Here is a 22,980-nt window from a genome sequence, read left to right as displayed (position 1 = left end):
TACACACACACACATACACAAAATACATGTGTACTTTATGCCATCAAAATACACATGTAAACATACACGTTCCTAATGAAACTGGGTATATCATCAATCTTAACATTTCTGGTTATTTTTCAGGGAGTTTTGGGCATTTTTTTGGGCTCTGTTAGAGAGTAGAAATATGACAGGAAACCACCCTAACAGTTTTTCAATTATTTTTGTAATTATCCAAAAGTGGGGTTTGCAGGTTACAGGGCAAAATGTAATGTTTTCATACCTGATCTAACTGTGCTCCTCCTGTTTCAGATTAAGCGTCTGAAGGATCTGGAGAGGGAGAAGGATGCTCTATGGTGTGGTATGGAGATTCTGGAGAACACTCGCCTCTGGTACCTCCAGCGGCTGGAGGAAAACCGCATCCGACAGGATGACATCGAGACCAAAAGTGGGTCTGGCTCCTGTCAGGGAGGTGCAGCTGAGGTAGAGAACATTGCTGAGGATTAGAGCCTCATTGACTTTACTGACCTTAGCGCCCTGTGTGTTCCAGTTTGGTCTATAAATATAGAGATCCCTCACTATCCACAAACTGATTGGTGAGTGAGCTTTAGCATTTCTACTCACTTCACCATACACCCACTGAAAGCTATTCTGGGAAAGTTGATCACTAGAAACACAAGAGGTGATTAAAAAAGACTAAATCAAAGCTCTTCAACTGCTGTGTTTAATATGACATCGTAAGAGAACCCAGAGGGCGTCATCAGGAGTCATCTTTGAGACTAATTGGACAATTGGTTACCTGAGACAAAGCCATAAAGTTAGATTGGATGAGCAGCATACAGATTTTGTTTTGTCACTACATCTAGAAATGGATGTGAACATAATAAAAAAAAATAACCTACAATTAGAAATTCTAATTCCTCATCCTTGTAAAAAGCAGCATGTGAATATCATCTTCTCACGGATACCTCTAGATAAAAAAAAGCTTGTTTCTGACTCTTGTCTCTCCCCAGGCTCGGCCCTGCCTCCTCAGGTCTCGTATCCAGAGGGTAAACGGCTCTCTGGGCTCAGTGATGACCGAGCCCAATGTCATGAGCAGCAGCAACCCCTCTCTGCCCGAAACAGTGGCAGACAGCGACCTCCGGTGGCACAACTCAGTACTGACTCAGGTAAGGATAACAGAACAGGTATTTAATAGTTTCTAATGGTCAAGAAGGTCAAGTAAATTGATATAAACTGAATTTAAACTGCATTTTACGGGTTCATACACAACTTTAAAGGCCTCAAGATACAGAAATTCCTATTTTGTATTCATTTCTGTTATCAAAGTTATATAAGAGTGCATGTTTTTGCATGTTTTTGTACTTTTGCTTCAACTGATTGGTCTGTTTGTGTGTGCGTGTGATATGGCACATGAATATCTTGGTTTGTCTTTCTGTCTTTGACAGGAGGTGAGTAACAAAAATCGTCAGATCTCCATGTTAGAGCTGGAGAGACATGCTCTCCTTGAGCAGCTTGATGAACTGCAGGCCTACTGACCACCAGCTACACAATCACATAAATACACACGTCCTGCCCTACAAACTTACGTTTCATTGTCACACAGTTGATCACTTTCTAACTACTTGTAAATATGTATTTAAGTGAATAAATTACAGTTAATGATGCATTACGTGTGTCTATGTTTTTCCTGTTCTGTGAACCAGTGTTTGTGAAGGGCTGTCACTGATGAATACCTTGACTGACATAATGACTATTGGTGTCATGAGTCACAAATGACTTTGTCAAACCCAAGCCCTGCTGTCATTTTACACCATTAATTAACTTAATCTAATAATTAGAACTCATAATTATTGGGATATGTTACATTACCAAGAGGCTAAAATTGTAAACAGTTTCTACACTAGTGGTTTAATATATGAAGGAGGCCCATGGTTTAGAAGATATTAGATAAATACTTTAGTTGGTGTAAAGTAACTAAGTACATTTACTCAAGGTATTTGAGGTATTTTTACTTGAGTAATTTCCCTTTTTATGCTACTTTATACTTTTATTGTACAAAAGTCCATGGGGAAATATACTTTTTACTTTTTTCACAGCTGTAGTTACTTTTCAAATTAAAAGCTTACATACAAAATATATCATCCGTTTATTAAATATGATATTTGTTTATATATATTAATCTACCAAAATGTGTATAAAGCAGTTAGAATTAGCGCCACCTTGAAATTAAAGTACTATTAATATGTTGATGCATCAACAATAATGATCCAGTAATACCTTCAAACACTTAATGGGGCCCTTCTGTGTAATGAGTTGCTGTTGATACTTAATATACATTTAGTTGGCAATAATTATGTACTTTTCCTTAAGTAAAAATTTTAATACAGGTCATTTACTTTTATGATGTGGTATTGCTATGCACATGCAACACTGTCATCAACATGCCGTATATTAAAATCACTATTACATGGTGTCTGGCTATGCTGAAAAAAATCAGTTAAATCCCAAACTGTGTATATGGTGATAAACATTGTGGCATTAATGCAGTTAAATGAAGTTTGCTTTTATCGTGAGACTCCAGTGTTTAAGCTTTTCTGCAGCAAACAGAGGAAAGCCCAGCATCCCGGGGTCCTGTAACAACCGGTTCTTCCGTTTCCTCCTCTGCATGAGGGCTCTCTGTCTCGACACGTAGTAGCAACCTTTCCCGGTGGTCCCGCACTGATCTTACTTCATCTGATAAACTTTATCTTGCCCAGTCATCGTGCATGTATAGCAGGAATTTTTCTCTCTCCTGCACTGCACAAATAGGTAGCCTTGCACACAGTAGACACCGTTCGCAGGCTTAATATAGAACCCAAATATGTGTCTGACACCCGCAGAGGTGTTCTCCGTGTTACAGGTTTTATAGTTCCACTTTTAAACCAATCTTTACTCCATTTTGCTCGATTGTTCCACTTTTTTATTTTTGACCTGTTTTCATTTTTCATGCTTTGTATCCTTAATCAGGACCTTGTTTTGTGTGACCATTCATACAAAGTGATTGTGCTGTAATTGTCCCCGAGTGTGTGTTTACTCTGGGACCCATGGCGGCCCTGTGTCTGATTGGAGATGTTGTTGTTAGCCTTAACTTCAGTGCCTGGCCAGAAACTTGCAGTCATTATGGAAGAAGGTAAACAGAACGGAGAGAAGACAGTGTGCAGTATGAGGGCACTTTGTTGTATCTGTTGTTGTGTTGAAGACGACAAGGTTTTGTGCAGTTTTCCTGCAGCAAACGTTGTGACAGATTCACGAAGCTGATAGTGCTGGAGGGTTTAACACATGTGAGGTAATTCCAGAGATAAATTAGAATTAGATTGCAACAATTCTCCAAAGTTATAAACCTTTCTTCTTCTTCTGTCTTCTATATTAAATCGCATGCATGCATTAGCAACAACTCTTCCAGTAAAGTAGAGCGATGCCTGCAAGGAATCTGAGCAGGAGTCTGATTAGAATCAGCCTGTGTGCATCAGAAAAGAAAACATCCATTAAGGCAGAGGCTTTCATTTAAGTAGCTTCATGTTCCCTATCTTCAGTGCCACTGAACCATCAAGCCCAGGGTACCAGCACTTGGCTAATTATTGGGTCTAATTCACAAACTGCACAGCCAAACACCTCTTGCTGAGGGTTTGTCATGCCTTCATGCTTGTCAATGCCATTCCTCCATACTACCACGGTTCACTTGAGCAGCACTCTGCCGGTCTCTCCACATCCCTTTTGCTTGTATACAATATCATGTTTATTTATTTAATTTTTTTCCTAATTTGTGGTTTTGGTATTACAGTAAATCAGAAAATGTCAGCGGTTTCCGTGCAGGTCAGCGGAGGTGGGAAGCATAAACACACAAATTGGATGGAAATTAGGTGTTTTCGAGGGGCTCCTCTCACGAGGCTGAGGGCTCCCTGATAAATGCATTCCTCAAGCTATTAGGAGAAAAAAACTTCCTGGGGACCCTGAGATAGTACAGTGAGCAGGTGGTCTTTGAAGAGCACTCAGGTAGCTGAAAACAAGGAGAGAAACTTTCTTATGAGGAGACACTTGTGGTTTGAGATTTCAATTTCTGTGCTTTGGAAACCGGTCAAGCCTGGATTACCGTAATGTAATGTTCACTCCCATAACATGACGTCTTGCTCATAGAAGAGACATAGCAGTAATTAATGATTTGACAAAAATGGCTGCATTACATTTGGGTAGATCTGGATCTGAATTACTAATGTTACTACACACACCCATGCTGCTCCTGCTAGTCAAAAAGGAAAAGGCCTCTGTGGCACAGATAGAAACTGTAGCATTATCCAAGATCGTATTCTGTTCATTGCAGTGGGTTGTCTGATTTTACAGCAATAGTGCAACATTATAATGTGTAGGTGGATTAGAAAAGTTAAGACGAACACTATGAACTCGAGTCGCTCGCTCATTTGGTGTTAATGAAGCACATGCATATGACTCTACGTGTCACATTAGGACCAGTGGGGATCTAAGAGAGTAATCAGTCCACTTTAAAGGGGTAGATTCAATCATTACAAATATTTCTTTTTGATTTATTTATGTTATTTATGTTGTTTTTGCGAACATGTCACATGTGGTGATCTGCACATATATGTGAATCTGAAATATTTAAGTTGTATTTTGTAGTGTTGAAAAGCCTTTCCACTGTTCATTTGCATTGAAACAGAGTCAATAATTGTAGATAATTATAAGCTCACAAGATTTTAATACAATACAAAAAAATAACAATTTCCCCAAAACAATGGCTTTGTACACTGAATTCACTTTCAGTATTCATGATGAGGTGAGGTTTCCCTGCAGAGAATACAATTACCCCTGACACATTTTGACTACAGCCTGTTTATGTGGATGTAAAGGAAAAAACCTCAGCATCACACACAATCAAACATTGTTCACGGAAATAACGTGTTGGTCACCTTGTTGATGACCTTCATGAGGCCCACAATCACCAAATCAGCAACATTAGTTATCTCAACTTTAAACTTAATTCAAATGATATTTAACATATTATTTCTGAAGGTCAAGAATGAAATTCCAAATATTGATCAAGTATTATTGTTTTTGCCTCTAATGTCCACCTGGAAAAAACAGTTTTTCCTGCCTCCCCACATGTAAACAAACTGTTCGTGCTCAATGTACGGACTGGGAGTTTCATGTCACATCTTTACTGTAAAAACTTGTGGTTGTTTTCACTGTTCTTCTTGGTTTTTTTCATTCAGTTTGTACTTTTAATTACACTTAATTATAACTAAGTGTTGCGTAATTCATATGCAGCATGTCATACAGAGAACGAGAGAGAGTGAGAGAGAGCTAGTAAACAATTTCCCCGCCGTCGCTGAGGCCAGTTTTGGATTCTCCGTCACTGTTGCACTCTGTCCTCTGAGGCAGCGGCGCACGGTTGCGCGCATCTCCAAGCGACATCTCCATCCCGGACACGTTCAAGTCCAGCAGGCTCTGCAGGTGTTTGATGTAGTCAATAGCCGCCCGCAGAGTCTCCACTTTGCTGAGCCGTTTGTCCTCAAACTCCTGCGGCAGGTGCTCTCTGAGGCGCGCGTAACCCTCGTTTACGCAGCGCACACGGTGTCGCTCCCTCTCGTTCCTTTTCCGGATGAACGCGGGCTCGAAGGAATAATCACACACACCGAGAGATCCGTGAAAGGGGAAATAGGATAGCCGTCTGTAGGGTAGCATGTGGCCGTGCACAGGGTCGAGGTACGCAGCGTCTAGGTGGAAGGGCAGTCCGAGTCGAAGCGCATCTTTGTAGTGCGCTCCAGTCTTGTCCATGGAGATGCCGTGGAGAGCCAGCGGAGGGACATATGGAATATGCTCCATCAACTCCTTGTTGTGATAAGACATATTTCTAAAAAGAAAAAGAAAATCCAAAGGGAGACAATTTTATATTAAACAGTTAGGAAGCAGTAAAATATGCAAATGATTCTGCACCAAATAACCTACAAAAATGTATACTCACCCTGTCAGAGTCGCCTCGCAGTCATCTCGTGCGTTGTGAAAGAGTCGCCACTTTAATGTTAGATATGACTGTGACCTTTTAAAAGTCGACTGTCTTCGATCAGGACATAATCAGTGACAGCTTGTTTGTGGGGGTTTGAGGCTAACGTCAGGGTGGGTGTGATCCGGGGCGGGGATGTAGGCATGAAACTTTTTCTCATAAAGATAAAACTGTTTACGTAACGTTTTCTTCCTTCCGTCGAGACCATGAAGCGGTTCTCAACATGAAACGTGCCTGTAATAACTGGCTTAACTGATGCTAATAAACCATGGAAGAATATGCACAAGGACAGATTGTGAGACAATCTCGGGATAACCCATTCGATCCCATATCAGTAGATCAGTTTATTTAAACTGTGCTTCATGCTGTGAATGATCATTCAAGGTAAACACAAATCACACATGCAAATGATCAATTGCTGAGCTTTCTTTTATTCAACTGTAAAGCCACCTGTCATTTGTGTCTCCCTTCAGAAGCAGTTGCGTCATATTGTTTCACATTTCACATTATATTTTTCACTATAGGCTATCACTAATAGATGGTAAAAATAGCTTTATATTTCCTTAAATATCACTTTTTACTTTTTTTTTTCATCGCTCACATTCTTAATCAAATTCATCTTTATATTCATTTTTATGTCTTACACTTCAAAGATATGGTAAAGTAATTCCTAACAGCCCATATAACCTGGGCCCCAGTGAAGAGAGCAGTTTGGACCGTGGAGCACATAAGAACTGACCTGTGATCAGCCTAAATACTCACATGCCACCGCGCATGCGCAGTGGAGCGGAGCGGTATGCTGTCATGGCCCCTTTCATGGAGGTATTGTGCTGGTATGTTGTTATTTTTAAGGCATCTTCCCTCCCGAATAACCTGTTTTTTTGCTGTGAAGCTACACCTCCGCATGTGAGCAGGAATACATTAACTTCTGCCAAGCTCAAACCTCAAAACTCTTGACTATTGTCTGTTTTGACGATGTATGGAGACGTAAGTTAGCAAGGCTAACGCTAGCAGTGTGACAAACTGGTCAATGTTTCGCTACCTAGTTGCAAACCAGTCCTTTTAAATATCTAGTTAACTATCATTTTTGGCTGTTGAATAAGAGTTCTCTAATACGCATAAAGGATGCCTGAAGTTGTTTCATACCAGGACTTGTATTTAACAGGGAGAGAAATAGAAAAGCACCTTTCGACAGGACACGGATACTGATGGACAGTTGTTGAATTCAGGTAAGCTAATGTGGCCAGTGTCTATTTGCTTTATGTTAAATACTGAATATTCACAATTTCCTCTGTACAATGTTGACAATAATCTCCTGTATCGGTCCCAAGATATCAGAGCCAAAGTTCACTTCTTATAACTGCAAACATAAAACACAACGTTGTTATGTGATGATGCTGTTTCCCCAGGATGAATGACATGAACCTGAGTCCTGTGGGCATGGATCAGCTCAGTGTGCCCTCAGTGAGTGCCAGCCACCTGGGTCTGCCCACCTCACCCACACACAACCCCATCCCCACCCCAGGTATGGAAGGCATCCCCAGGCTTGCTGGCTCAGACTGGGAAACGCATTAAACTAAAAGACTTTATTTATCCTAACTGAGTGTGAAAAGACTCAGCATTACTTATTCAGTGACTTACCTATGCAGATTATGGTCATGGCAGTGTGTTTCGATTGTGTTGTAAACTTTCTTTCCCACCTGCCAAAATCATAGAAAAACTGAACCCTTAACTACTGCATTATAGATGATGACTGGGCTTTAATATGTGTAATGTGTTGTGCTTCTTGGCTAAATGAACAAAGGGCTATCCCTTTAACCAATGCATTATATTTTTCACTACATTGTATTCTGCACACTAGTCCCCAGCCCTCATTCATCTGTTCATTTGAATTATGGTTTAGGCATGCCGGTGGCCATCCCCAGCCTGGGTCCTTCCCTGGGCTCCCTCCCTTCTGCTCTCTCGCTGATGCTCCCCATGGGTCCACTGAGTGACAGAGGAGTGATGTGCGGCTTACCGGAGAGGAACTACTCTTTGCCACCTCCTCCATACCCCCACCTGGAGAGCAGCTACTTCCGACACATACTGCCAGGTGAGGCACTGTCTGTGTGTGAGATATATCAGTAATTTCTGTTGAAATTCTCAAAGCAGTTGGTTGGATTCTTATAGTTTGGACGCTTGTTTAAGTCATCTTGCTGTGTGTGAAGGGTAGCCTTCCTCCTGTTTCTCTTTCGGCTGAAATTATTTTGGTTAATGAAACATTTATGCACGCTTCTCAGTACATTAAAAATCACACTTCGTCTCTCTTCATTCTACAGGTATCCTGTCTTATCTGGCAGACCGTCCACCACCTCAATACATTCATCCCAGCAGCCTTAACATGGATGGGACCCTGTCTGTGACCAGCAACAATCCCTCAGGTCTGGACCCCTACAGTGGCCCTGGAGGCCCACTGGAGCAGGGCCTGGTGCCCATGGACTCCAGACAAGTCAGTGGACAGGGAGACCTCCACCAGACAGGTGCTCATGAACTGGACTCTACAGGATTGGCCATGGAGTCACGTGTTAGCAGCCCCATGTCCCCTGACAGGATGGGAGAGGAGCTGGCCACCATGGATGGAGTCGGGGTGGTGGCGGTGTCTGACACCCAGCAGCAGCTTGGTGGTGGAAGGCAGCCTCAGTCGCATGAGGGCCTGACTGGTGTGGACTCATCCGGTGGGGTGTTGCCCCTCCACGGGCCCCCTGTGCTCGAACTACCAGTGGTGATGGAGCAAGATCATATGGGGGGTCGAGTTGGAAATGCTGGGGGAGGAGCAGGAGGACTCGGGGAGCAGCTCCACTCGAATGGGGAGCTTAACTCAGGAGTCGTCAGTGTGGTGCTCACTGGCTCGATGGCCAGTCAGGGCCAGTTGGAGCCGGTGCCTCTCCATGGACACTCTGGGATGGGGCTGGAGGCAGTAAATGTGTCCCCCATCACTGCAGAGGTGTCACTGGGGCCAGAAAACAACCTGGTGCTGGTGAACTCCACCTTGCAACTTGAGGATTCTACCTCCAACAAGGAGAACATGGTCACTGCCTACACCATCTGTGAGTCTGTATTTTAGTTCCTTTGGATGTTTAATAAATGAATATACCAGTGAATAAATCTTTGGGAAATACTTTTATTCAGCAGTCATAAGCGGTCATAGAATTGAAGTGAAATGAACATGATTGTTAAAGGGCAGTGACTCAAATAACTCACCTGTGAAAAAGTTTTGTGCTGGTGTTGTGTCTACTAGGGTGCACACTGTGTGAGCGCTCATATACCTCAGACTGCCCAGAGCATGGCCCAGTCACCTTCATCCCTGACACGCCCATCCAAAGCCGAGCTCGCCTCTCTCTGCCACGTCCACTGTGCCTGCGCATCTCAGTGGCCGATGAACCACTTGGTAAGAGAATAAACTCCCTTAAACAAGGGTTTCTGTGGCAGTTAGAGCAGGATAGAGCTGAGTCATTACTCTGTCGACTGATATCATGTCTGTTTTTAAGAGAGAACATGGCTGCCATATCTGACTATTAGTCTGTTTTTTGTTCCGTCAATCAAAATGTCTGTTAATCTTGGTGAGGCCGCTCTGGATTTAATCCTTAGCTGGAATTTTAAAATGAGTATAATCTTGCAACTTGTGTAGAGGCAAAAAGCATTCAATTTCAAAACATTTTCATTCCTGTATCATTAATAGAACAGAATAAAATCATTTTTAAGGCTCACACAAGCTTTTACACACACAAACTTTTTGGGACACTGTGTAAGGGTTTTAACAACGTAAAGGCATTTAGGATTTATCAAGATGCCTCATGGAAAGAACAACTTGGTAGACCATCAATTAAATTGCTGGCAAAATGTGCTTACTGTAGGAGTTTTTGCACGAGATGTCATTCCTCCGAGGACCTGCTTTGGACCAATGGTTGGCCAGCACTGTAGCAACGTCGATCTGTCTGATTGGCCGGAAAAGGATGCGCCTCAACTGTGGAAGGTTAGTACAGAGGCTTTAGTTGGACCGTGATTTTTGTGGTCAGCGCAAAACCACGCTACGTAAACGAGGATGATGAGCCATTTTCTCTGTCGCAGATGTATCACAACAACGTGCTGGAGTTCTACATCGTGACAACGGATGAGAACGAATGCAACTGGATGATGTTTGTCCGCAAGGCAAGGTATGACACAGAGTAGCAGCAGTGCTTGCATAAAAGCAGCTGCCACAGTGAAAGATTGCTGACAACAGTTCACATTGTTTAGAGCAAAAAAAGAAAAAAAAAAAAAAGTGTAATTTAAGTTTCCTGTCCAAACAATTATTGCTTGCCCAGTTAATAAACAGTTCTTTGTGTGTTGTGTATATTTAGGACTCGTGAGGAGCAGAACCTGGTGGCGTACCCTGCCAATGGGAAACTGTTCTTCTGTACAACCACAGAAATCCACCCAGACCAGGAGCTGCTCTTTTATTATAGCAGAGACTACTGCAGGATGATGGGTGAGATGACAGATGAGTAGCTGTGATTTTAAGGAACCCTCACATCACTTCTTACATGGTAATCCATAACTTGACCGTTTCCACCAACTTTTATGTCTCCACAGGTGTTCCTCAGGTGCCTGAGGGCCAGATCTGCCAGTGTGGCAAAGAGTGCTCCTCCTTCTCTGAGCTCAAGTCTCATCTAAGCAGCCATAACAGCAACCACAGCCATAACCAACCTCCACACAGCCACAGCCCGTCACAGCAGGACCACTCTCAGCAACAACAGCAGCAGCAACAACCGCAGCAGCAGCAGCAGCCACCGCAACAAGAGCAACAACCACAGCAACAGCAACAGCAACACTCTCACCAGGAAGAAAAGATGACCAATGGGACCTCAAGCTCCTCCTCTTCGCCATGGCCCTGCCACGCCCATGCCGCAGGACAAACGAACAATGACAACAGCGGCGGCAGCAATAATAGAAACTCTAATAACGTTACCTCCAGAGCGAAAGGTCAGGGCCATGTGCGGGAGAAGAAATTCAAGTGCAGCATGTGTTCACGAGCTTTCATCACATCCACTAAGCTCAACGTGCACTTCATGGGACACGTGGGGATGAAACCTCACAAGTGCGAATACTGCAGTAAGGCTTTCAGCGATCCCAGTAACCTCAGGATGCACCTCAAGATTCACACAGGTACGCACAGGGATAACGGAAGTGTAAACAGTAGTCTGGAGTTTTGATTTTGGCAGCATCTGTCTTTCAGCTGTCATATGAACCCCGCAGTTTTGCCTGTGTCTTCCCTACAAACCATGTAAAAAAGACACATATAAAAACTTGTCAACGAGACTTGTTTGAAAAGAATAGTTAAACATTTTTGGAAATATGTTTTTTCACTTTGTGGCAGAGAGTTTAGATGAGAAGATCGATACCATTCGCATATCTGTGCATTGAAAAATTGTATTTCCCTGTGATACCCAAATTTTGCTTTTGTTAAACCTCTGAAACTCCTTTTCCAACTCACAGGTCAGAAGAACTATAGATGCACGGTTTGTGAAAAGTCCTTCACACAGAAATCCCATGTGGCATCACATATGCTCATCCACACCGGTGCAGAGAAGCTGAAATGTGACCTCTGCGACCGGGCGTTCATCAGGAAACATGACCTGAAGCAGCACATGTTCTCTCACACGCAGTATGTAGCTTACTTATTGTATTCTAGATAAATCTGCTATTTAAGAAAAATATATTTTTCAAGTCACCAGACTTATGGCTTGGGCTGATTGTTGTATTGACTGTATTGTCTCTGAGAACTGATGTTTCCTCTTCTTATTCTTGCCCTTTCCCACCACAGTGAGCGCCGGATACAGTGCCCAAAGTGCAACAAACACTTCCTCAAGACCAACCACCTGAAGAAGCACATGAACTCTCACGAGGGCCGCAGAGACTTTGTCTGCGAGAAATGCCACAAAGCTTTCCTCACCAAATACCACCTCACCCGTCACCTCAAGATATGCAAAGGGCCCAAGACGGTAAGAGCGGCCCGTAAGGAGCAGGATGTCGATGAGGAAGAGGAGGAGGAGGAGGATGAGGATGGCAGCAGGGGAGGAAGAGGAGGAGGAGAGAGACTGGTTGACTCAGCCAATAATGAAGACTGTGGTTTAGATGTTGGAGGATATAACTCTGAAAAGTCCCTGTCACCCCCCCATTGACACCACTGTGCCTGTTGAGATGTCTTGTTTATTTATTTACTTTTACCACAATACTGATGTTTACCTCTAGTTTTTGCCAAATATCATTACAACAAATTTGAACTGTATCATTTTAAATTATCAGTTAATTTTAATTGCCACATTTTTCATAATTAGAAATGTTTTCCTTCAGTTTCTCACAAGCATAACACTGCTGCTAAAATAATTTTTGTATTTGATAAAGCCAGCTGGTAAAGATCTGACTGTATTTGTACAAAGCTATTCTCTCTTTTTTCATTTAACTCAGGCCTGTGCAATATTATAGGTTGATGACATTCATATAAGCTATCGTTCATTCATTGTTATTCCTTAATCTGATCTTCCTCATTCAATAACACAGAGTGAATGTTTGACATTCATTTGTAGTTGCACATTAATGTCAATTAAAATTTATCATGCCATATTTTTGCATTGTAGTCCTGATCATATGTAACTGCTAAATGCCTGTGCTTTTACTCCTTATTTATGAATAGCAGGATTTTTTTATTTAAATTGTCTGTGTGAATGGAAGTGAGCCCCTTGAAAACAGGAATCTGGGCAGTATTGTCATAGTCCTCATTGTGTGAACGGTGATTAAATGTTAAAATAATGTTATAGCTCCATCCTATCTTTTGCATAATGATTTAATAAATGAACATTTACAGCTCTTTTATGTTGTTGATTGATAGTCATGATAGAGTTAAAGTATAACTTACAATTTTTCTTCATAACTTTGAATTTTTTGTCTCTACATGATGATCATAGCTGACCCATTCTCCTTTATATTCAACACATGATCACCAATCAGTAAAACCATATGTGTAATTACAAAACAGGGAGATAGCGCCCCCACATGGCCATGTGAATGTCACACTTCACTTAGTGTCTCATGTGAGTGATACATAAATTATGTATGACATGAGATTGTGAGTGGTTTAAGCATTTAGCATTTCACTATTGTAGGGGGTGAGTCGTAACTAGTTACTAAGTTTAAATTCATTTTTGTAAGCTTAGTCCAAAGGATCACCAAATAAAATGAGATAAGATCATCTGAGGATAAAATGAGAAAAACAAATATGAAAACAGGTGTGTTGTACAAATTTGTGTCTTTGGGGGGGTTTGTGAAATATTGGATCATTTTAACTTGTTTGGCCTCAAAAAGTTATTTAAATTAAACCATCGTAAATTAAGGGGGGAAATTGGTAAATCTGCTAACAATAGACTAAATTTACAAACTTAACTTATACTATTCACATAAGAAATGTAAAGGGTCCTAGCTGCAAACGTTTTATTTATTTTTGTGTAGGGTTAAAAGCCAAAAATGTTATGTATGTAATGTATGTCCTATCTATATACTTAAATAAAGCTGTCAGATATATATAAAATATTATAAAATGAAAATACCAAAGTAAAGTACGGGTACCAAGAAATTGTGCTTAAATAAAAGTACTTCAGTAAATATATTTACTTACTTTCTCCCACTGACCAACTGTATAATTGTTGGAATTGTTATGATAATAATATAATAATATCTGCAATATTTTATCATATAATGGGTATGCTCAATTTATTTATATATTTATTTTTTATGGTATGTATTTAAAAGAGAATTAGGGCTTTAACATTACAACCTAGCATTTACTGCTAACGGAAGTAGATACTGTAGCTTCCTGTTAAATACAAATTATGCAGCGCCGCAGTTGTCATTCACTTTAGCGTGGTAGGAATTGTCTATGTTTCTTATGCCTTCTATTTGTACTCTGCTTATGTCCTACTTAGGCTAAAATAATGTATTATTTGTTATATATCATTAATGGAAATGTAACTGATTCGTTCGCTCCGCAAATTCCATACTGTTTATTTGTTAGCTAGCTAATTTTAGCTAACCGTTTAGCAAGGAGCTCAGCTACCCGTGCCATACCAGTAGTCGTAAGTCAAGTACAGTTGTCATGCCTCACAGTCTTACTTCATGTTGAGCTAAAGAATAGTAGCGCTATATGTTAGAGAAGTTCGTTGAATTTGTTCGTAGATGTAGCATTTTGTCTCAATTTTGTTCTCTGCTACTCGTCTTAGCCTGAAACAGTGTGATAAAATCATGTTGACCCCACCAAAGGAGGGGATGCCCAGTATGATAGACAGTGCGTTGAGGATGAGGAGAGAGGAGCAGGCTCGACAGGTGGTCCTCGCCTGGGCTGTGCTCAACGTGTCCCTAGCTGGCATGATTTACACTGAAATGTAAGTTGTTCCAAGTTCAGTAATGCAAACATAAACAGTCGTTTGTAATGTAGCACTGACTTTCTGTCCCTCCATCTCCCATCTCTCTGCTTCCAGTGCAAAGTGTGATGATATCTGTGTCTCTTTACTTTTCTGTTAGGTCAGGGAAATTGCTGAGCCGATACTATAACATCACCTACTGGCCTATCTGGTACATTGGTGAGGACCCACTACACTTTAATTTATTCTAAGGATGTCTGCTGATGTTATTAAGTCATGAAATGTATTAAAGTAAAAGTTGTAACAACACAAAAGCATGAATAACTATAAAGAGTACACTCTTATGTAATCAGGCCTAAATTTATTTTCAGATTCATCTTAATTTAAACAATAGAGTTTAAATACATCCAAGTATTTATACTTTGTCACAGAAGACCCTGTGCCCTCTTTTCTTTCCTCCTTCTCAGAACTGGTGCTAGCTTCTCTCTTTAGCCTCAATGCTCTTTTTGACTTCTGGAAATATTTCAAATACACCATGGCTCCATCCACCATTGCTGTATCCCCCGAGCAGCATCTCCTCCTGGGGCTGAGGAACACAAGTGAGGCTGTTTTTCTTTTCCTTCAGACTTTTAATTTTTTCTCTCATTTTGATTCATCATTATTACATGTATTTAAATACGCTAATTAAGTACTGTCGTTGTCTGTCCCTTTGCAGGTATTCAGGCCTCTCCGCCCCAGAAGCCAGAGAAAAAGGAGACCCCAGCTCCAGCCCAGTCATCTCCCCTGCAGGGCCAGAGCGTGCTGAGTTTCAGCCCCTCTCGACCAGCAACCACCAGCCCCAAGTTCTCCCCCAGCTGTGTACCAGGTTACAGCCCTCCTCTCAGTAACCCATCCACCCCAAACAGTGCAGGGGGGCCCTTTTCCCCCTCAGTGGCTTTTGGAAAGGTATGTTCATCACAGCACTGATATAATGTGTAGGAAAAGCTTAAGTATATTTTAATAACATGTTGTATTATTCCTGTCTCAGGTGTTGAACTATAGTCCCTCCCCTGGTTCCTCTCCCTACCCCAGCAGCATTGGGCCAGCAGAAGGCTCCAGCTTAAGGGCTCGATACCGCACTTCACCCTCAGTGTTTAACTCCCCAGGAAGCAAGGAGGACTACATGGAGGATCTGAAAAGCCTGGAGAGGTTCCTCCGCACGGAGGAGGAGAAGAGTCACCGCAGCCAACTGGGTACAATACATCAGTTTTGTAGGAACTCCACTGCTAGCAACTAACCAACTTACCCAGAGTCACTGGTATGAAGGCAGATGTAGACCAAGAAATTGTTGTTAGATGCTGCAGCCAGTCATTTCTTTTAGATGATTTAAAGATTAAGTAAATTTTTCCACATGTGGATGTATAGTGTAATAGAATGAAACCTGTCAGACAAAGTGATAAGCCGATGCCCTTTGTAGGGAGTCCAGAGTCTGTGTCTCCGAGCCACAGTCCAACATTTTGGAACTACAACCGCTCTGTGGGGGATTATGCTCAGAGCTTGAGAAAATTCCTGTACCAGCCAGCCTGCCGCTCTCAAGCTCCGTCTGCTCACAAGGACGAGACGGACCTGGGTTCCAAACAGGCTGCAGAGGAGGTCTGTGAATTATGACCTAATAAAAAAATTATTGTTTGGTGTGTATAAATCTGCTGGTGTCAGAGGGGGAGTATATGCTTAGCGTGACATCATATCTTTTTCCCTTCCTGTTTTGCAGGTGTGGGCCAGAATCACAACCAGTCGCCCTGTAGTGGACCGTATCGATACCTGGACAGCCAAGCTTAGGAATGTGAGTGTTCCAATATATTTACAGGACTACATAATGAGGAAACTTTTGAAAATGTTTCAAAATTATTTTCAATAATTGTTTATTTTGCAGTGGATAAGTGACACCATCTTGGTCCCCCTGGTCAGGGAAATAGACTCGGTCAACAGCCAGCTCAGGAGGATGGGCTGCCCTGAACTCCAGATAGGAGGTAAACCATCTACAGAGAACATGAATCTTGGCAAATCTAGTATTTCAAACTGCTGATATGTTCAGATAGAAAGGGAAGTGCCAGTTATACAGGACCAAAGAAGGAAATCAGTGTCAAATTTACGCAGTAGTCATTACTGCAATTTCAAGATGTAGTATTTTTCTTATTTAGAAACTTTAGACTAGTTTTCCCCCTTTCCTCCACCAGAGGCCAGTATAAGCAGCCTAAAGCAGGCAGCGGTGATGAAAGCCTCATCCATCCCCACCATGAACTCTATTGTCCAATACCTGGACATCACACCCAACCAGGAATATCTAGTGGACCGCATGAAAGGTAGGTCCAACTTTAAAGACCAATTAATTGTGTTGATATGTGCATTAAGTCCCTACTACTTATTAGATGGCATGTACGCAAGTATCTAGTGTGTGTGTGTGCGTGTGTGAAAAATAGCTCACTGGAATGCGTGACTATTTGCAAGAGGAATGTTCGAAAATATAAAATGTAGTGCTTCCCATTGGCAAATGTTTTTGTGAAACATCTAAAAAAAACTCCTGTATGATCGAGGATTATGAGTCATGACGATAACGCATTTTGTTTTTTCAGACCTTTTTCATCATTCCTTCTCAGATGCTTTGGTGTCGTGATAATCCTATCAGTCCTCTTCCATTTTTATTGATAAGCTTAGTTAGGTCAACAGGACATACAATAGGTCAAGCTTATAGTAAATTTTAGGTGCCCTCTGCTGTACCACAAGGTAAACCCCTTGAAGCAGTCTTCATTTTTATTCCATAATTGAAACTAAAGGGTTCTATCTCCCACACTGTTTCTTTCTATAGTAATGTAAACCTATTGAAATTAAAGCGCAGACCTGGCACTTTGTGTTACGTACGGTGTAGACTGTATATGTGTGTTTCATGTGTTTTCTGTGTTGTGTTCAATCAGAGTTGGCTCACAGCGGCTGCATGAGCTCCTTCCGCTGGAACAGGGGTGGTGATCTGAAGAACAGGAAATGGGACACAGACCTCCCCACTGATTGTGCTGTGAGTCCACAGACACACACACACACACACACACACACACACACACACACAGCTAGTTGTGCAACCATGTAAAAACTGTCATTGCACTGTTTCAAATCCAAGTTTGATCTGGTTATCTTGTTTGTGCAGCAACTAACGTTCATTTTCGTTATCACTCGATCTACAGATTATTTTCTTGATACATTTTTTTGCCTGTAATATACCAGCATATTTTGAAACATTCACACCACAAGTTACAAGAGTTCAATGTGATGTCTTCAAATGCCTTTTATGTCCGACCTCCCATCCAAAACCCCCAAATATTCCATTTACTATTAGAAGATGCTAAGAAAACCAAAAAAATATTCACATCTGAGTAACAGAAAGCAGTGAAATTTTGACATTTTTGCTTAAGAAATTACTTAATTGATTAATCAATTATCAAATTTTCTTGTGATCAGCTAATTGATTAATTGCTCTTTAATGTATTTTCCTGGAGGTGTCAGTGTCACTGTATTGAATGCACAGAATGAGGCTCATTTTTCAAAATGTTGGATTCCTTTAGGGTCTATTTGAGGTTCTTTTTCTATAAAAGATTTAGGAATATGAAATGTAATTTATCCTATTTATATTTTCATATTTCAATTGCAACAGTATTTACATTCTTGTCATCAAATAGGCTTTTATTTTTCTTGTCCACAAAGTTACAAGGACTGGGGGTAAAACAGATGCTAATACAAGTATCAGTAAAACAGGCTCTATAGGTTAGGATTAGTCAACATAATGGCTTGTTTCGCTTCATGAATACATGCAGTTGTTTCCATTTACAGACCTTTAGGCTATGAAACTGGCCGTGGTTGTTTTGGGTTTTGACTGCAGGTGTAGAGTGCTGCAGGCATTTTTCACTAACAGTCTAGGTGGCTTTCCTCATCAGTTTGGGATCAGCAGCCAAATACCAAATGCTTCCAAATACCTGGTGTATACTTGAAGACCAAATAGTCAGGTCACTGTCTTTGTCAATTTCCTCAGATCCTCATGCATATGTTTTGCACATACTTGGACTCCAGACTTCCCCCACACCCAAAGTACCCAGATGGGAAGACTTTCACAGCGCAGCACTTCAGCCACACCCCAGACAAACCTGGTAAATACACATACACAGGAAGGAAGAATGATAAAAGGCTTGTCATTTCCACTGATGCTTATCATTTTTGAAACATTGCATCTACTTTCTTTTCATTACACTTTTCTTCTTTGTCACAGATGTAACCAAGGAGAACCTCTTCTGCATCCACCAAAGCAGCACCACCCCCCCTCACTACCAGCTCATCTACCAGGGACACATCTACAGTCTACCCAAGGTGACAGCCGAAACCCTCAGTGTTGTCACTCTTTTTCAAAAATAATTTTTTTTGGTTTTTTTTTTCAGTTTTTTTCAGTCTCTTATAAAAAAGCTCTTTTGCCCTTACCAGCTTCTTCTCTTATTTTGTATCGTCTAAGTTGTGCTATTTATACGTCTCCCTGAGGTGAAACTAAATTCAACATAAGATTAAATCAATTTAAATGAAAAGGAGTGAATTTGCCAAATGCTTATAAGATACTAAATAATAAATACAGGGGACATGAAAAAATAACAGGGAGAGCATCGTAGCTCAGATTTCCAACAGTAAAGTTATTAAGACATTACTGTACAGTACAGCTTTTTCCAGCAACACATAAAACATTTGACAAATCTGTTTAAGAGTCTTATGTAAGCTTGTCAGTATTTCTGTTCAGACAATTATATTAAATTGTTAGCTTCATTATCTCTCTCCATTAGAAGTTCAAATTCAGTTATCCCCACATGTAGTATGAAACTGCAAGCTCCTTTAGAAACAGAATTCTCATTCAACACAGGATGTCTTGCTCTACGACAACACTTTGACGGCAGTGACACGAACCCATCTTGATTTCTATTACAGGGCAGGAACAACCTGTTCCACACGATCCTCATGTTTCTTTATGTCATTAAGACCAAGGAGTCAGGGATGCTGGGGTGAGTACTTCCACAACTAAAATCATATGAATGGCCAACTAGCCAAAAATAATCATTAGCACATATGATATTTATAATTAAATTGCTTCTCATATTTTCTCCAGGAGAGTAAATCTTGGCCTCTCTGGTGTGAACATCCTGTGGATATTTGAAGACTAATGTGTTGTAATTTTCAAACAACAAAAAGCTACACGTGGATGTTTTTTTTTTTTTTCTCCTCGATGCTGTCTACGCTGGTTGGAATATCTCCTGAAATTAAATACTGCTCTTTAAGGAGCATATGAGACTTTGAAATTTACAATAAATGCACATTTTTGGACATTTTGCCGGTTTTAGTCTACAAATTGGCAACATGCTGTATTTTCATTGACATTTTAAGAAAACATTTCTGTTGACACCACAATGTGCTTACGATCTAATGCAGAGCTGTATTTTTTAACAGTGTTTGATTTGTTGATTTTTGTATTTTGAGAATGTACCAGCATGGCAGCCTTGTAAATAATATATCTCACAGACCCATTCAGCTTGAATGTAAATACAGTATGTGTGGACTTGACGTGTTTCTTCAGCATCAGTATCAGTTTGTATACAGTTTATTTTTCTTTTTTTTCCTGTTCTGTTGTAGAATGAATGTCTGCAGAAATAGGGATACTCCTGGCATGTGCTTGAATTTATCTGCAAAAAAACAGTGCAAAAAGCAGCAATACTCAAATAAGAGAAATATTGGAGTATTCTGTAGTTAAAAACTTTTCCATACTACTAGGCTGCAGTGCTGCACATACATACACTGTTAATTCTTTGAATATGTAATGGAGAACAAATGAAAAGCCTTTGAATCACCAAAGTCTTTTCTCAGGATATAATGTCTTCTACAAGAGTTCTGAATGCCATTTATCCTCCCTTAATCCAGCCATTCATTAAATTTCAAACTTTCTACATGTTTGCTTGTTTTCAATAATGCTATTTTACAAATGTCACCTGAGATGCAAAAATAAAATTTAGATATAAAAACAGTTGAAGCTTGTTCATGTCCTTTTTTTTTTTTTTAAACTATCATAGGCATCCACTTGGTGGCAATATAGTTCATATGTTTTTAACAATTTGACCTTACTCCTGGTCCCATTTTCTCTAATGACATACTGCATATCCACCGCATGAACGCAGATGCAGTATCTTGTGCAGCCACGTCCAGCGAACGACTTGAGGTTGAGGAACAATACTGACTGACAATTTCAAGTGTTATAAAAATAATTTTATGTCAACACATCGGTTGAGGATAAACAGTTTTGCTGGGGGATTCATGATGTAGTCGCATGCACTTCATAATGAAGTGATTTAAATGCATCCTGTTGTTTTAAATTTGGATATGTGAGATTAAGGATATAGTAATGAACATTTCAGTGTGTGGTTTTAGAAGACCATGTAGAAATTGGAAACGTGATTGCTGTGTGAACAGCATTATCTGGCATAACTCGCGTTTGTTTTGTAGTTTAGTCTTGTCCTTTTTTATTACTAACTTCATTTCCCATAATACATTTCACAGTGCAGTTTTACCAACTGGGTAATGTAGTCAAAGTGTCGATTATGAATATTTTTCAGAAAAATGAAAATGCATATGTTAGAGGTTTTATTTTTTCCCCCCATTCTAATTAACCCTGTTCAAATGTCAGTCGTGTGTCCATTGTTGGTACTGAAGGTGGCCAATGAGGGAGGGGGAAGAGATGCTTAGAGGAACTACGAGGACCACAATGCATTTTGGCCACCGTCGCTCCTCCGCTCACATCCGCTCGACTCGCTATCTGTGGTGGAAAAAGGACTTTGTGAAACTGCAGCGATGTCAGTCCAGGTTGTGGCAGCGAAAATGGCAGAGGTCGAACTCAAAGACGTCCCCACCGGCAAAGACTTACCGGCTGCATCTCCAATGACACCGACGTCGGACGGCAAGAGTCTCGGCAGGAACGACCCGCACGAGGCCGGTTCCTCTGCCGCTGTGTCCCCTACAGCGGAGCCCTCCGCGAAAGCCGGGGAAGGCAGCCTGGGCTTGCTCACCCCGAACACCGCGAAGATGCCGCAGGCGTCGGCTATGAAGCGGTCGGACCCTCAGCAGAACGGCGGAGAGGCTTTTGTCAACCGTGACGGTACCGTCGCCGAGGCTCCGCGGATGAAAAAGGTGAGAGAGACAACATTTTTTTCCATAAGCACTCGTCTATATCCTCGCTGTTACTTGACCACCACTAAGCACCTCGCCGCAATGAAAGCTCCCTGGAAAAGCTGGCATTGTGTGACGATGCTAACAGGCTAGCTGGTCCCAAAGCTGATTCAGTTGTTTCAGTGGACGCTTTAAATAATGGTCTTCGGTGCTAATAACACTGTGAAAGGTGTAATAAGGGCTAAACACCTATTTAAAAGAAAGGTGTACTCATTTAATTTAGGCTGACATAGCCAAATCTTCAGGACATGGACTCAGTCATGTTAGCTGGATACGAGTATCCAACTGTTGTCACATGTTTTGTGGACATTGTGTGTTCAAGATTGAAAAGACTTAGCTATTCCCTTACCATAGTTAACACGTATTTCACCTGGATTTCTGGATGTTTGACTTGCCATGATCTTGTGCAACAAAGTAAAATAATATTAACACCGGACAACACTCTGTTAAATTAAACACAGTCACACAATTAAAGCATAAGTTGCTGTCTTGACTGTTTGCTAACTTGCCTTAATGTTGGCCATTTTTGCTTGGTCAACAGCAAAAAAAAAAAAAAACAATTCAGTCACTTCCAGTCTTGGGACACGTGGTACCTTATTGCAGCACAGTGCTAGCAAATGATATATGTGGTTTTCAGCAAGAGCTTCCTGTATAAACATATTAGGTAGCTATATAACCAACTTAATCCTGCAGAAATGCTGATGTGTGTGCTTAGTTGACAACCTGCTTTGCCTCATTTCATCTGCCAGGTAGGTCAGGTGATCTTTGCCTCTTGCTTGACCTCCGCAGGTTAGTATATACAGGTTATTTACGGTTCACTGCTTAAAATACAAGCAGTGGTAAGTTTAGTCTGACTGATGCAGTGTCATCCAAAGTGTGATCTAACTCAGACATAACACTAGTCAATAATCCGTGACCCTGGGGCACTCATCACCTAGTTTTCTCAAGCTTGATTTAGCCTTTGGAGCACCATGGATTGATACTTCAGTGAAGGGAGTTCCTGCCTTTGTGGCTTAATTCAGAGGTCAGATTGACTTAGCTTGTCTTTTTCTTGGCAAGGAAGGATCCCAAAACTGCCTCGCTGTGTTAGTGCCCTAAATGCATCTTATCTTTCTGCGACTGGCAAAGTCTTGATTAGGACAGAAATGGATATTAAGGGCAATGTTCAAGGAAAGAGCAGTTTTGATAAGAAATCCTTTGAGGAGGCTGCCAGCTTTATTCTTCTGATCCCAGTTATTA

General features: G+C 41.1%; 5 protein-coding genes across 10 annotated transcripts in view; 4 read left to right on the top strand and 1 right to left on the bottom strand.

Moving 5' to 3' along the window:
• The window catches only part of LOC111651996 (suppressor APC domain-containing protein 1), a 15,998-nt gene extending 14,352 nt beyond the window's left edge, over positions 1 to 1,646 (top strand). For both annotated transcript variants that reach the window (XM_023402077.2, XM_023402076.2), the window contains 3 exons: positions 292 to 462; positions 993 to 1,148; positions 1,428 to 1,646. In XM_023402077.2, the coding sequence (XP_023257845.1) occupies positions 292 to 462; positions 993 to 1,148; positions 1,428 to 1,517 (417 nt within the window). In that variant the 3' untranslated portion in view covers positions 1,518 to 1,646. The remainder of the gene's footprint in view (positions 1 to 291; positions 463 to 992; positions 1,149 to 1,427) is intronic.
• Positions 1,647 to 4,712: 3,066 nt separating this feature from the next.
• On the bottom strand, positions 4,713 to 6,120 carry LOC111651999 (achaete-scute homolog 4-like). Its single transcript, XM_023402081.2, has 2 exons — positions 5,999 to 6,120; positions 4,713 to 5,887 (listed from the first exon to the last, which is right to left on the bottom strand). Exon 2 carries the CDS (start codon positions 5,881 to 5,883, stop codon positions 5,338 to 5,340), a length of 546 nt encoding a protein of 181 aa, XP_023257849.1. The 5' UTR covers positions 5,884 to 5,887; positions 5,999 to 6,120; the 3' UTR covers positions 4,713 to 5,337.
• A 570-nt stretch (positions 6,121 to 6,690) lies between these two features.
• On the top strand, positions 6,691 to 12,923 carry prdm4 (PR domain containing 4). Of its 5 annotated transcripts, none has more exons than XM_023402085.2 (12): positions 6,691 to 6,859; positions 7,203 to 7,266; positions 7,447 to 7,562; positions 7,941 to 8,129; positions 8,356 to 9,123; positions 9,315 to 9,464; positions 9,931 to 10,049; positions 10,145 to 10,230; positions 10,417 to 10,544; positions 10,649 to 11,221; positions 11,552 to 11,720; positions 11,880 to 12,923. In XM_023402085.2, exons 3-12 carry the CDS (start codon positions 7,448 to 7,450, stop codon positions 12,235 to 12,237), a joined length of 2,655 nt encoding a protein of 884 aa, XP_023257853.1. In that variant the 5' UTR covers positions 6,691 to 6,859; positions 7,203 to 7,266; position 7,447; the 3' UTR covers positions 12,238 to 12,923. The 5 variants fall into 5 exon arrangements, with proteins under 5 accessions (XP_023257853.1, XP_023257850.1, XP_087029005.1 ...); XM_023402082.2 differs by having other exon boundaries at positions 6,691 to 6,870; XM_087172879.1 differs by lacking the exon at positions 6,691 to 6,859 and adding an exon at positions 6,868 to 6,943.
• Positions 12,924 to 13,909: 986 nt separating this feature from the next.
• Positions 13,910 to 20,545, top strand: tmem209 (transmembrane protein 209). Its single transcript, XM_023402032.2, has 15 exons — positions 13,910 to 13,975; positions 14,329 to 14,490; positions 14,630 to 14,688; positions 14,937 to 15,068; positions 15,185 to 15,414; positions 15,497 to 15,701; positions 15,926 to 16,101; positions 16,220 to 16,291; positions 16,382 to 16,478; positions 16,686 to 16,811; positions 17,421 to 17,518; positions 18,527 to 18,641; positions 18,761 to 18,858; positions 19,459 to 19,532; positions 19,637 to 20,545. The coding sequence occupies exons 2-15, from the start codon at positions 14,351 to 14,353 to the stop codon at positions 19,689 to 19,691; spliced, it is 1,677 nt and encodes a 558-aa protein (XP_023257800.1). The 5' UTR covers positions 13,910 to 13,975; positions 14,329 to 14,350; the 3' UTR covers positions 19,692 to 20,545.
• Positions 20,546 to 21,309: 764 nt separating this feature from the next.
• Positions 21,310 to 22,980, top strand: part of ahcyl2b (adenosylhomocysteinase like 2b) — a 43,557-nt gene continuing 41,886 nt past the window's right edge. Inside the window, exon 1 of the mRNA XM_023402058.2 lies at positions 21,310 to 21,702. Coding sequence (XP_023257826.1) covers positions 21,367 to 21,702 — 336 coding nt within the window. The 5' untranslated portion in view covers positions 21,310 to 21,366. The remainder of the gene's footprint in view (positions 21,703 to 22,980) is intronic.

This window comes from Seriola lalandi, unplaced genomic scaffold (assembly GCF_002814215.2).
Source record: "Seriola lalandi dorsalis isolate HSWRI2012SDOR001 ecotype SW California unplaced genomic scaffold, Sedor1 jcf7180002053896, whole genome shotgun sequence".
NCBI lineage: Eukaryota > Metazoa > Chordata > Actinopteri > Carangiformes > Carangidae > Seriola > Seriola lalandi.
This window is presented reverse-complemented; position numbering and strand designations above follow the sequence as displayed.

What these genes read in the sequence shown, in the direction of transcription:
- tmem209 (XM_023402032.2), top strand. Translation starts at nt 14,351, where the DNA reads ATGTTGACCCCACCAAAGGAGGGGATGCCCAGTATGATAGACAGTGCG. An exon ending in CCTCAGTGGCTTTTGGAAAG is followed by an intron (nt 15,415 to 15,496) that starts GTATGTTCATCA and finishes TTCCTGTCTCAG; the next exon opens with GTGTTGAACTATAGTCCCTC. An exon ending in AAGGAGTCAGGGATGCTGGG is followed by an intron (nt 19,533 to 19,636) that starts GTGAGTACTTCC and finishes TATTTTCTCCAG; the next exon opens with GAGAGTAAATCTTGGCCTCT.
- LOC111651999 (XM_023402081.2), bottom strand. Translation starts at nt 5,883, where the DNA reads ATGTCTTATCACAACAAGGAGTTGATGGAGCATATTCCATATGTCCCT.
- prdm4 (XM_023402085.2), top strand. Translation starts at nt 7,448, where the DNA reads ATGAATGACATGAACCTGAGTCCTGTGGGCATGGATCAGCTCAGTGTG. An exon ending in AGTGGCCGATGAACCACTTG is followed by an intron (nt 9,465 to 9,930) that starts GTAAGAGAATAA and finishes TGCTTACTGTAG; the next exon opens with GAGTTTTTGCACGAGATGTC. An exon ending in AGACTACTGCAGGATGATGG is followed by an intron (nt 10,545 to 10,648) that starts GTGAGATGACAG and finishes ATGTCTCCACAG; the next exon opens with GTGTTCCTCAGGTGCCTGAG.